Source organism: Pan paniscus, chromosome 22 (assembly GCF_029289425.2).
Source record: "Pan paniscus chromosome 22, NHGRI_mPanPan1-v2.0_pri, whole genome shotgun sequence".
Classification (NCBI taxonomy): domain Eukaryota; kingdom Metazoa; phylum Chordata; class Mammalia; order Primates; family Hominidae; genus Pan; species Pan paniscus.
In genome coordinates, this window is record NC_073271.2 from 36,925,111 (window position 1) to 36,939,302 (window position 14,192).

The 14,192-nt window shown below is 43.2% G+C and overlaps 1 protein-coding gene across 3 annotated transcripts in view; it reads right to left on the reverse strand.

The window, feature by feature from the left end:
* DSCAM (DS cell adhesion molecule) overlaps positions 1 to 13,775 on the reverse strand; it is an 827,811-nt gene extending 814,036 nt beyond the window's left edge. For 2 of the 3 annotated variants that reach the window (XM_063601284.1, XM_063601283.1), the window contains exon 1: positions 13,624 to 13,775. In XM_063601284.1, coding sequence (XP_063457354.1) covers positions 13,624 to 13,678 — 55 coding nt within the window. In that variant the 5' untranslated portion in view covers positions 13,679 to 13,775. The remainder of the gene's footprint in view (positions 1 to 13,623) is intronic. The other variant, XM_034948080.3, reaches the window with a different exon arrangement.
* Between the last annotated feature and the right edge of the window lie 417 nt (positions 13,776 to 14,192).

Below are 14,192 nucleotides of genomic sequence, written 5' to 3' on the forward strand. Positions count from 1 at the left end.
CCTCAAAAAATCACCCAGTCTAAAGTACACGGCATGCGAGAGCAAACCTAAACCGTGTTATCAGAAAACAAAACCAAATGATGGCATGCCTTTTTAAGGAAATATAAACCTAAAATAAACCGAGAACACCCCTCCCGGGGCCGCCACATACACAAGAGGCAGAGACTCAGGCGACACTCAGAAGGGAAAGGAAGGCAAACAGCGAAAAGTCTCTCAGAGAAAAAGATTTCATGGACTTTGGAGCCACTACAGCTGTCTCTGCACACAGACGCTCTCTCCTCTTCAAGCGTTTCTCCACATCTAGTATCTTCAAATCATTAGTGCTTTCTAGCTAGGGTTTCAATATTTCCCAGAGGTCTCTCCAGTCCAGCCTTTGCCTGAGAGAACAGGTTACAAAAATATCCCCTCTCCCTTTTACCAGGCAACAAAGAGAATTTGCAGTGCTTTGAAAACAGAAAGCCACATCCACAGGAAAAACAGGCCTCCGCCAGCTGCAGAAAAGGGTGCTTCAGGCACAGGGCAACCAGGCGAGAGAAAATGCATTCAGAGCGGTTAGCACACAGGATTAATCACATTATAATTTAATCATCTGATCAAACACTAATTAGCATAATTGCTTGAGGGAGAAATGGCTGGAGGAACCCAGGAACACCCTGAGCATCCATGTTCTTAATGACAAAAGAGGGAACACAGATTTGGCTTCCCTTTCTTCATAAGAAAAGAAAGAAAATAGCAAATAAAGTTAATCAATGACAAGCATCACCAGCTATGGTTTTAGCAGCCAAAGGAATTGCAACTGAGATTCATGACATTTTCCTTTCTCCTCTCTCTCCAGGACCACTCTAAAATCCATGGAAAAAACGCAGTACTGATGTTACGGTAACTAGACTCTGAGCTATTTAAGTCTGTGTTCTCAACCTTGGCACAATGAATATGTTGAACTGGATCATTCTTTGTCATGGGGAGCTGTCCTGTGCATTGCAGGGTGTTGAGCATCTTCTAGTGTGTCCCCTCCAGATGCCAGTAGCAACCCCCAACCAGATGTGTGACAACCAAAAATGTCTCCAGACATTGCTCACTGTCCTCTGTGGGTGCAAAATTGCCCTCCGTTAAGAAACACTGAAGAACACAGCTTGTCCGGTGCATACTTCTTTTAAAAGTAACCAAGTCATAAAAATAGGGGAGGAGTCTTTTTATTTCCGTCTGCCAAAAAATAATGAGCCTAAAATAATAGTTGCCCAGTTTGGGATGCCGAGGCGGGCGGATCACGCGGTCAGGAGATCAAGACCATCCTGGCTAACATGGTGAAACCCCGTCTCTACTAAAAATACAAAAATTAGCCGGGCATGGTGGCGGGTGCCTGTAGTCCCAGCTACTCACCAGGCTGAGGCAGGAGAATGGCATGAACCCGGGAGGCTGAGCTTGCAGTGAGCCGAGATCGCGCCACTGCACTCCAGCCTGGGCGACAGAGTGAGACTCTGTCTCCAAAATAATAATAATAATAATAATAATAATAATAATAATAGTTGCCCAGTTCCATGGATTTACCTTATTTCTCATGGCTCTATTTAGAGCTTTACAATAACCCATAATGCCTATGCCTGTGCACTTCAGAAAAAAATAATTAAATACCAGCCTCCTCCATCAAAGACCTTTAGGGAGACACTTCCAGGAGCACCTTTGAATAGGGACACTCACAGGCTCAGAGAACTCTAACCCTTGCTTCTAGACTTCAGTGTGCCCTGAGCACGCAAGAGGTCACAGCAGTCTTCCACCTACCCAGGAGACAGCAAACCACCAGTGACTTTGAAAATGAATAAACCCAGAGACGGCCTCCAGACCCCCCAGGAAAATACAGCTTTCTCCCTCCACTCTCACTGAGCACATGTAAGCTCTAATATTTGCTCCCAGTTTCTAAGAGGGAGAGAGAAAGGTGAACAAGATGGAGAGAGGCGAAATGCCGACTGCTCCTCCATTTCTTGCAAATGTATCTCCACTACAGTCGATTAATCGCACAACCTTAACCTGCCTTGGCCACCAGTCAGGCTGGACCTAATAATATTCACTCTTATCAAGAGATGCTAGAGACCCCAGGGAAAAATACTCAACACTTATTGCTGTAGGAAAGAAATATTTTCTATGGGTTAAGGTGATTTGTTCTAATAATAATACTGAGTCATATTATCTCTCATTTTTATTTTTTTTATAAAGAAAGTGTTTCACCATTTACAATTACTCATGAGTCTAACACAGGTTATTAAATCTGATGATGGAAATATTTATGCCCTTTCCGTGGCAGAAAGATGGGAAAAGATTGACCTACTCTACTACAAAATTTAAAAGAGAACAGTCTGTGCTATACCATGTAGGTTGTGAAAACTCCAAATCAGAGAGGAATTGTGAGCTATTTTAAACTGAAATCTTCTTCTGCAATTCCCCTGTCAGAGCTTGTGATTTCTTAATATAATGCCCCCACCCCCTTTTAAAGGAACATGAGTATAGGAAAGTATTATTGTAAAGAAACAGTCTACCCTAATTCCTGTAGTGATGAGTAAGCAGAATTCACATTTATTCAGCCTACAATGGCTTTTATACCATTTCCTTCTAAAGCTAAATTTCAAAATGGCCACTCAAAAAGGTAATTTCTATAGTGAATCACAATAAAATCACCAAAGGATTATAACATCAAACTTGTTTAAGATGCCTAGGAGGGAAAGTTATTTTTAATATTATCTAAAATAAGATCTCAGGACACAAAAAGGTATTTTTAAGGTTCTGAATTTAGGCCTCTCTCCAGCACACATTTGAGTCTATTTTAGTGCCAAAATCAAGGACACGATGTTTTGAAAAAATTAATCTGCCACCAATAACTGCCCTCTATTTTGTCATATATGTAACAAGGTTTAAAATGCATATATGCCCTTATATGCCAGTTTCTCTCTTTTTTCTGACAACTTAGGATAATGACATATACTTTGTATGGTAAATACAGTCAACTTGTGATTATTTACCTAAAAGAAAGCCAAGAAAATCCAACAGAGCAAATGACCCAAAGCCCTTCAGATCTGGCTCTGGAATGAGCTTGTGCCCTGGACAAACGCATGTGCAGCATCCCAAGGCGGCATCAAAGCAAAACCTCTAGCTGCAAACAGATCCACTCTCCTGCCCTGTCTCACCCCATTCTAGCTCATCTCTTAAGCTTGTTCAGTAGAGTTACCCAAATGGTTTCCCACTATGGATCTCTTGCTTGGAGCTTCATGGTTACAGGTAGGTTTCAAAGGGCTTCTCTGCTGGGACTCCAGCTGCTATCGAAGAAGGGACCAATGTGAGAAATACAATGGAATCAAGACCATCAGCAAAGCACAAGCATTTATAAATCTGAATATCAAATACGCTAAAACAGGAAGAAAAAATGGCACAAAGAGATAGATATTAATACACACAGATGATTCGTAAGCTGCTAGCATCCACATTGGGAGTGCCTCTGGCAGGATCTACATACCCCTCTACTCAGAATCTTTCTTGTTACTAAACCCCAGCACGAATTATCCCGAAAGATGCCCAAATTCTTATGGTGGTCAGTGAAGACCTAACCCTGTATACAGACATTCCCAATAAATTACTACCCAATACAGAGTTCTCCAACAGTTCATCGAGATGTACTTGGAACTTTACTGGATCAACTTCCTAGCTACTGTTTGGGTAGCTTCTTTGCAAGTGTGTGTTTTGCAAAGGTGAATTATGGTTCACGTGGATCAGAACAGGCAAAGGCATGCGTTAATAATGCAAATTCACAGGCCGTGCATACACCAAGTCTACAGAATCAGACTCTCTGGTATCAGAGCTGGAAGACGACATAACAAACATGGAAACCATAACTTGGGAGACCCCAGTGGTGGTGGGAAAAACAAGACAAAGTCACATGGGATTAGAAACACCTGGGGAGCTTTCCAAACTACAGCCCATTCCCCACAATGCTGGCATCAGAATTTCCAACAGGAGGCTAATGAGAGGAAATGCATTTCACGAAACTTCCACATCTCCTTTCTCTGTTCTCCCTGACCCAGAACACCGGGGTGTTGAGAACCAATGTCCTCGATCCTTACCTGGAAAGGCCCAGATAGAAGGATACTAACTAATGTTCAGCTTGAAGTGTCAACAGACTGTGGTCTACCTCTTACCCAGATGTGAGGGTGGAGGGGATGTGTGGCTATGGGGCTGGCACAGCCTCTTCCTCCATATTCAGTGTTCCCATGAACATTTGCCTCTGCTGCCTCTAAGCATCTAATCCCACAGAAGCCTACAGCATATTCTATATTCTTACCCTCCCATCCTCAGCAATGGGGCGGTAGAGGTATGGGGGAGAATGTGGGGCCTCTCGTGCCTGTGATTAATAAAGGCTGATGATGTGAGATCCCCCAAGACACAAATAAACCAACCACTGATGAGAGTTCCTTGCCCAAAACAAATACCTAGATCACCTCGAGGTCCACATTTTTCTACCCAGATTTCTATACAAATATTCAATCAAGCCTATTCTAAAACAGTAGCCACCAAGGATTTAATAGCTGTTGATTTGGGTGAGTCATAACAGACACATCTGGTAATTAACCATCCTACCCACATTCTGCTATCACGTTAAGGACCCGGATAGAGGTTGCTAACTTGGGCTGCCAACTTAAACAACTTGTGAAGGGAGGATTCTGTCTGTTAGACAGCATTCCACATTTCTTGTGCATTTCCTTTTCACTAGCCAACGAAATAGACAAATGACTAGCCTTTGCAGGAACTGACAAGAACTAGATCCGGCAGGAGTGATAAAGTAGCCATGGTTCCCGTTTTGCTGGTAGAGGCCATTGTTGTCATTGTTGGGTGTCTTCAGCTCATTCCTAAAGTCTCACAGGTAATATTCCAAAGCATTGTTATTTCTACCCTGCAAGCTACATATCAGTTATTAAAAATGCTCTACAGCCGAGATTAAAAAATAAACATGGCAATTAAGCAGACTGGGACTTGGATTTTCTGTATCTCTATGGAACCCAAGATCAAATCACACCACAGCGGGGCTACTGTGAAAAGAATTGAATCTTGAGTTTCTCTCGTGAGAAAGTATATTTCCTTAAAGTAAGAAGTTTCCTTATTATATAGGAAATATAGCTGTCTTTTGTATTTAAAAAAATAAATTAAATTAAAATATACATAGAATTGCAGCAGTTCTAATTATCTTTCTACTTGTCTTTCTCTTATGATACAATCACAGAAATGTTCCCATCATCCAGCAGTTCATGCTTATGAGAAGAATCAATGCTTTACTCAATATTAGGAAGATTAATCAATGGTAAGAGAGTCCACTGCAATCACCCACCTGAAGTGGCATGGATGGCTCTTCAGTATACGGCATGGGCTACCTCCCAACAGCTCCCCTCAGCCCCTGTGACCCATTCACGCTGGTCCTAACACCAGCTTCTACCTGATCATTGTGGTGACTCCATGATAATGCTGAAGCCACTTTGGGACCCTAAGTTCATCAAGGTCATCACTGGGAGTGGTATCACCATACTGCTGTTTTGCAGAAGCATCCAATAATGAGAAAGTTGGGGTATTTAGAAAGAACTATAAGCTGGCTTTTACTGTTTTATTTTCAGTGTGAAAAAAGTGTAAATTTTGTGTAAAATCAGACTTAAAACTGTTTCCTGTTTCTTCATTTTAATACTAAAAGAGTCAAGGCTTGTATGAATCAAAATCAGTAATTAAATAGTTCAAATTTCTTTCCATCACCTTATCAAAATGCCAATTTCATAGTCTGGAGAGACTAGCGACAAAATGATCCATTTTATAGATGGTTCTTTATAAGACAAAAGGCAAACACTTTCCACAGCATCATCTTCTAGGGCAGGTCTGATTTTGTCCAGATTTCCAACCTGTAAATCAGCAGTATTTGCATAAAAATTCAATGATTCTACTATTAATAAAACCCAAAGCCCACTTGGAACCAGGAAAACCAGAATGCTATAAGTAACAAATACAGCCCTAGAAAGGAAGACTATTTCATTTCTTTTTTTATGCTAAATTGTATATACTTAAGGAACCTGGGGGACATTAGCTAAGTGATATATGCCAGACACACACATACAAAATCCATGATCTCACTTATATATGGAATCTTGTAAAGAACTATTTCATTTATAAGAGCATGTGGCATTCTTTTTCCCTTGTCCAATAACATTTGTGTCAATCACAAAGCCTGGGGTGATATTGTCTGCCCGACACAGACTGACAAATAAGGACTTCATATATTGCAGTTTAAAACCCCAGAGTTTGAGAACAGGTTAACATGGAGGGACTTGTGATAATCACAGGATCCTAAATTTGAACTCTTCTCTCAGTAATTGCTTTATTACTGAGATGTATGCAGATTTCACCCTCCTACTATTCTGCCGTGAAACATCTTTAAGAAAGACAAGGCTTATTGCAGAATAAATATTTGTAGCAGTGCTGCAAGTTCAATGTCCTCCCTTCACCTCCAGTCTTTTGTTCAGACCTACTCAAGCTGTTTCCAGATAATATATATATTGCCTTCTCATCCCCAGCTTCCCAAGCCTAACATAGACTTAAAGACTGAGAGCACTTCTAGAATATTCTGCAGAGAGTCCAAAGAGATTTCATAATATTTCTGCAAGGGTTGGTATGCTTTTTTTTTGTTTTTTTTCTCCTACAAAATGCTGTACAGAGCTGGGACGTTAGGGGAAGCTAGCATTTAGTATGGAGGTGATCTCTTGCATTTTCAATTCTTTCTTTCACTGTCTTTGCGGCTGCACTTAAAAACAGCTTTCTATAAATAGGACTGCTTGCTCACTCTTAAATCTTACTCACTGTCTTCTCAGTAAAAAAAATAACTAGGGATACAGGCAAGATTCATTAATCCCTGTCATTCTATCTCTCTGTGTAGTAGCCTCTTTCCTTCTTCATATCTTGACATATATCTTCTCAATCCCATTCATCCCTCTCTGTTAAACCATAATATGTATTTACATAATCCAGGGGGCTTAAAGATCAAAAATTAATCCAGTTGCATGATTTTAAAAAAATCAGCGTTGATCACATAGAACAAATAGAGATGTCCAAAAATCAAAAGCTGATAAATATTGTAAGCTATAAGACACTTAACTTGATTTTTATATTTGGACAAAAATCAACTTTAACAACGATTAAAAGATATCCTTTCATGTTACTTGATGAAGATAGCAACTGTCATATTTGAATCTGCAAAATAAGAAATAAAGATAATGACAAAAAAACCATAAATCCATAGGATGCTTAAGAAAACAGTAGTATGACTTTTTAAAGATGAATTAAGGCCTGAGAAAGTAAGCTTTGTTTTGATGTCCTGGATGGCTCTTTGATGAAGAAATGAAATCCCAGGAGCTGGGGGTGGCGGAGCGGGCGGGGAACCTAAATGTCGGTTTGATGTTTCTGGCTGGCTTTCAAAATGCGACAGGGCAATAAACACTGTATAGGAATTTTAAATCATGCCATTTAGCAGCGTACACTTGAGAACAAGGGGTCCAGCACATGGATGAAATTATTGTCTGTGACACTTGACCCACTGCACGGCAGGAAGAGCACCTAAAGCAATTATATAGCTGTTGTGCAACGGTGATGAAGTCCCATCAGATACTCGAAACATGAATCTCTTTTTGAAAAGAGAAGAAAATGCCCCAAGCCACAGGCGTTTCTGGAAAATAAACATTTCTACCGTGATTGAGTCACTACGACAGAAAAAGGTGGGTAGAGCAAAAGAGTCCAGTGGTTTAGTCAGAATGCAAGATAGGGACCAGGAGAGCAAGTCCAGCAAAGCAAACTAAGAGGGGGAGCCAATCAGCTAGAGGCAGAAGAGAGAGGTGGACGGGAGGGAGGAGGGTGGACGGGAGTTAAGGAGGGGAGAAAGGCTCTGCCTATCACTTTTTCCTTTCACTCCGTAAGGAACATCATCTATTTCCACTACTCCATACCATGTGCTCTGCTCTGTGCTAAGGACACGCTCAGGCTTCGCACGCATTTCAGACTATGGAGGCTCCTGTCTAGCTAGTGAGAGAGGCAGTCACTAGCCAAATCAGCATCACCTAAATGCAGGCGTAACGATTACCACAGACTCCATCAAGGAAACAGCCAAGATTTTTAGAAAAAGGATAATATGGGGGGAACTGATTTTCAGGAGCAGATCTCTGAAACCCAACCCTTCTGAACGTCCTGGTCAGAAGCTGTCTGACCTCTGAACCAAAATCCTGTCCCTGCTTCCCTCCTGCCACCTTGACAGACCTTGCGTCACCTGCAGAAAACATCCGTGTGCTCCACCCTTTGAATTCAGAACGACATAGTGGATACTCCGTGGGGCTGCTGGAATCTTCCATTCCCACTGCCTTATCTTAACCCATAGATTCGGCAAGGGAAATGCAACTTTGAATTTTCTGGCATTTTCACAACATTGAAGAAAAGAACATAAATATAGTTGGGGGGAGGGGCACGGAGAGATAAGATGAGCATTTTTGTGCCCAGGTCTTTGGAACATGAAGAGTTAACCCCCCAGTCCAGGGGAACAGGTGTTTTCCAGTGGGCCTGGGGGAGAGGGAAGGGGGCTCCCGGTCCCGGAGCCTTGCCTGCGGAGATTGATGGACTGCGGAGGAGCGGGCACGTCAGCATCACCCCTGTCACCATCAGCAGGAGAAGCGGCGGCTCCTGGAATGACATTGGAAGGTCAGCCAATCAGGCGCGGAGCTGCTCACGGAGCTGCCACCTCCGAGGCGCGCGCCACGCCGGGGTTCCCTCGCGGCTTTGGAAAGGGGGTGCAGATGCACCCTTCTGCGGGCCCGCTACCAGCTGCAACACCTGTGTTTCCTTTCTGGGCACCTTCTAGGTTTCTAGATATTGCTGTGAATACGGTCCTCCGCTGTGCAGTTGAAAACAAAGGCTGCTGGACCTCGCCTGACCTGCGGTTGCCTTTGCCCGGTTCCTGTTAGACAAACTCTACGACGCCGGAGTTTGGGCGCAGTGAACTTGAGAGATCGTGGGGGAGGCGTCTTCAGAAGAAAGCCCCTGACCATCTGCATGGAGCAGTCCTCCCTCGGTGGCGGCTGGGTTTGCTGGCTCTGCTGAAGGCTGGCTGCAAGAGTCTTGTGAGGTTTGCCGCCCACTAGTGTCCTATGGCGGGGACACAATCGGCCTGCAGGTAGCACCACCTCCCTATCTCCCAGGCTGAGGGTGCGGGCACCAAGGCCCCGCGTGCACTTCAGCGCAGCAGCCAAGAAAATGCCCACACGCGCTTGTTAGTGTGGGCACACCCCTGGGTGCCTGCCCTGCTCTGGAGAGGTGGGCCACGCATGGAAACCGAGGAAATCGAAGTGCTCATTTCCGAAATACTATTGAATGCACTGCCTAATGCAAAATACATTCTTTTTCACTACCTATTAATTATTTATGAGCCACATTCATAATCTTACCCGTAGAATTCAGCTAATTTTACGAAACCTGGATGCCGCATTTTGTAAATGCACCCACTTGATAAACCCATCCTTTTATTTTGCAAACGTAAATTTCCAATCTACAGTGTTCACAGGTCTTTCTTTATAAAATGACCTCTCTCCCTCTCTCAATCAAGTTTTAATACGCATTGAATTGAGTCTCTTGTCGAAATACTCCGTGCACCTTACTCCAGACACATCTAACATAAAATACCTTGCCAGCTACCCGGAGGTCCAGGAATTGGGGATTAGAATTGGCAAATATTTTAGTCAAAATTAGTTCCCCTACCAGAATGCTGTATTGCGCTGGTTCTGCCCCCCGTGACTCACTGATCCCCCGAGGCAGCAAATCGTGGTCACACCAAAATGACAAAGGAGAGAGTCAAAAAGTGGAGAACGATCCACTGGCATTTATTGAAGGTCTGCGTGGCATTTTGTTTTCCTACAGAGGGCATCTTGGAGGGGCATGCAGCTTAAGTTAAAAGGCCTCGGAATTTAGGTGAACCCTGAGATTATGGATAGCTTTTTAATCTGCTTAATAAAGATGGGGGAGAAAGGGAAGTGGAGGCAGCCCTGAAATTGTTCACCTGATAACATTTCCTTCTTACATACATTTATGTGAATTAAATAAAAATCACCTTTGAAGTCCTTAAGGTGCATTTGTATTTACAAAGGTCTGCTTCTAATTAAATAAAATAGCAAGCGTGTGCTCTGTCATTTCCTATCAAGTGAATGGATGAAGCTCAAAGGTGCTGCATACTCATCTTCTCTTTAATGAGCACCTTCTTACTCCCAGCACCCCACCCTCTCTAATCTCCATGACCCTCAGGCCCCATGAAAGCGGATGCAGTAGAACTGAAAATCCCACAGCTCAGGAAAAGATGATGTCAGGAATGCATGCATGTGTGTGTGTGTGTGTGTGTGTGTGTGTGTAAAAACAGAGATGCCAGGATACTAGCAAAACTATATTACATATAATAAATCTGATTCTTCATCATTCTGTTTGTCTGAAGGCCTGGCTCTTCTTTTAGCAATAATTTTAAACTAGAATGTGCTCTGGGGTTAAAACCAGGAGAAATGGTAATGAAACACAATGCAGTAGGAAGCTTTGCTGAGAAGACACCGAGGGACGTGTGTGGGTGAGTGTCTGCACATACGTGTACCTTGGCTCCTTGCACTGTAACAGAAGCTCGCGTGTATTTCCAGAACATTGCAGAACAAATTGACTGCTTTAAAACACGATACTGCACCTCATCAGGTGAGGTCATTCATTTAAGGGTTTAACTCATGAAGGGCCTGGTCACTGACTTCTTTTTTTTTTTTTTTTCAAAAATACTGCCTGCAGCCTGTCTAGCAACCATACTTTTATTAAGAAATAACTGTACTTCTGATACATCAATAAGAAAAATTTTGTTGTCTACTGTTAAAATGCAGATGTATTGTGGGCTTATTTTAATAGCCCCAAATATTAAACTGCATAATCTTTTACAAATGAAAAAAAAAGTTATCATGTCAGGCATTTTGATGCTTGAGGCCTAGCAATAATCAGTTTAGGTATTAGAATTCATCAATCTTTTATCACACACATTCAGAAATTTTTCAAAATTGAGGTATAACAAAATATGACAGTTGTTGACAAAAATATTCTCAATTTTTTAAAGTTTAATTCAGATAGAAACCATTTACTCTTATATTTTTGAAATATGGTCTTACAAACAGGCATAGTTCCAAACTGGATTCTTATTTTATTTCAACATGTCTATATATTTTATGATCCTTTCCCCAGTATGTAATGAACACCGTACCTTAGAAAACTGTTTAAAGCTGATTTCCCCTCCCCCCTTCAAAGATCCTAAAGCTTTACAGCAGGCTTTTAATGTTTTCATGCTCGATCATATAAAGAGAGGGGCATTTTTATACAAGATAGTTCCATAGCCTTCTGCTAGATTGGATCAGAGTATGTAATACAGCAATGTAAAATATTCATTTGTGTTTGCTGTTTATGTCTAATATTGTGGAATCTACCTATATTTATTACAATAATGGTGATTATCAGTTGATTTTAAAAGTCTTGAAAATAATACTTGCAGAACTCACTGTATGAGTACCTACATAATTTTTGCATATATTTTTCATATTGCAGAATATTTGAGGTTTTATATAATTGTATTACCATATATAATTATTTCTATGATTGTTTATTTTAGTTATAAAATGCTGATTCAGAAAAAAAGTCACACACATATATAGCATCTCTGTATCAGAGGCTAATACTCTGTATCAGTATCATAAATTCTTCCATACCATACAAAATGCTTAAACTGTAAATAAATACTGGCTGACTGACAACCAGCACAGCCTCCTTCATCATCCTGAAACACACACTTCCCAATGGGGTGCAAATTTTGTTTCTTCTTATAACCCAGGCCTTTCCAAGGAGTTCAGAAAGGTACTCCCTGACAGGCGAAACAGGGTGTCAAGGCTCTGTGTCTTTGGAACACATGTGTAGGCATCTCTACATTTCTTAGGAGGTCGCATTAGCAGAAGAGCAGAAAGGGCTGACTTCCCCGACACATCTCCACATGTTCCCTAAGCAGATCTGTCCCCGAAGGGAAATTCCCAGGAGGACACAGGACAGGTATGGTGCCCTCTGGGAAAGATGGGTGTCTTGTCAGAACTTGTTGCAATTCTTTCCTGCTAGGAAATCTCAAAATGAAAGTTTCAAACACTTTGCTTTAGGTTATATTGGAGAGCAAAGTATCATTTTCATGTTCATTTTGATAGTACCTTCTTTCAACTCTACCTTTTCTTAGTCACCGTTTTTTAAAAAAATTGACAATGCTCATGCATTTCTTCTGGCCTGTTGGTATGCTGATTCTTTAGGCACTGTCTAGGTAGGCAAAGAAAATGCACTGCCTTGCAGCCAACACACAGAGCTTCCCTGTGTATCTTCCAGGAAAATCTTAGAGCCTCCCCTTTGCTTCTCGTATTTTCTCACAAGGGCCAGATTTCCTCTCTTCTCTTCTTTTACCTTCTCTTCTTCTCCTCTCTCTCTCTCTCTCTCTGTCTCTGTGTCTGTCTCGCTCTCTCTCCCTCCTCTCTCTCTTTCTCTCTCTCTCTCTCCTCTCTTCTGGCTAGGGGATTCTGCTTAATGGTTTAATTTCAACTGTCAGTAGGTTATACATTTTATGCAGATGTGTGTTCCAAAATTTGAAATGGGAATTTAAGCCGTAGCTACTCCCAGGCGATGTCAAATGATGACAATTTCCTCTGGGTCCCACAAGAGAGGAAGCCATTCATACATGTAAGTTCATATTTACGCGGTGACAGGCAGCCTAAGGTGCAGTCACACTTACTAATTGGGTCTGACTCAGTCAAGAGCAATAGCTTTCTAAATACCCAGGAAGAAATCATTTCAAAATATAATATTGGCTGGGCATGAGGAAATGAATGCTATTTACAATATTCACTGATTTCATTTTTACAACTATACAGGTGTTTTCTTTTTTTTTAATTTGTCAACATTTCAGATGATGTAATGCTTATCAGTGCATATTTTTACATAAACGACTGTGAGGAGCATGAAGCAGCACGGGGTGCATAGAAGGACAGATCTTTCTTAAAGCCCTCCTTGGTGCTGGAGATACATTGTACTAGCATGAAATTACGTGTTTGAAAAATCTCAAAAAGCATTGAATCTGAAGGGAGATGTTCCTCATTGACCCCTCCACTTGCGTGCACTTGGAATGTCACATCCCTTTCCAGGTTGTAATATTCAAAGTGGCAATCTTCCTGTCTCTCCTTCTGTCACCAAACCTGGTTTATTCTGAATGAGGCAGCTCTCTAGTACTGGAGTTAGGCTCTGAGCTGTCACTTGGCTAGGTAAGCGCCTTCCAATGATTACAGAGCAATTTCTCCCGGGCCTCTCCATTGCCACCTCTCCTCCCCAAAAAAATAAATATGATATTTAAAAAATAAATAAAAGCACGAAATTTTAAACACAGATGAAGCGGAAAAAGAAAGAAGACTTTACCCATGCATCCAATGCCTCCCCCCACCCCCCCGCCCCCCCGGTCAATGATAAGGAATGAAATTCATCACAAACCGAAAGGCTCACCATTCGCGAAGCTCTGGAACAAGGAGAGAGCCAGTATCCACATGCCCCTGCCGCTCCCCGGCCTCCCGCGAGCGACGCGCCGGCCTCGCCCCCCGCGCTCCGCCCGGCCCGGCTCCGCTCGCCGCTCGGCACCTGCCCGGGGGCCGCCGCCCGCCCGCCGCCCGCCGCCCGCCGAGGACGCGCCGCCGGCGCCGCCGCCGCTGCCGCTGCCTAGCCGCCCGGGCACGCGGCGCGGCCGGGCTCCGGAGCGAGGGCTGCGCTCGCCGCGCGCTGCGCTCCTGCACACCTGCTCCCGGGCGCCGCGCCCCACGCTGCGGCCGGAGCCCAGGTGCGCCGTCAGCTCAGTGGGCCCCCGGCAGGTCGGCAGGTGGAGAGAGCCGCAGACGCGGGCGTGAGCTCATCCCGGGCACCCGGCGCCCAGAATGCGCAGCCAGCGGCCTCCCGTGCGCCAGCCCTCACCCTCCGCATCCAGGCAGCAGGCGGGCGGGCAGGCTCATCTTTGCCGTGCTCCGGCCTCAGTCACATGGATCCCTCTGCCAACCTTCCCTGCCTGCGAG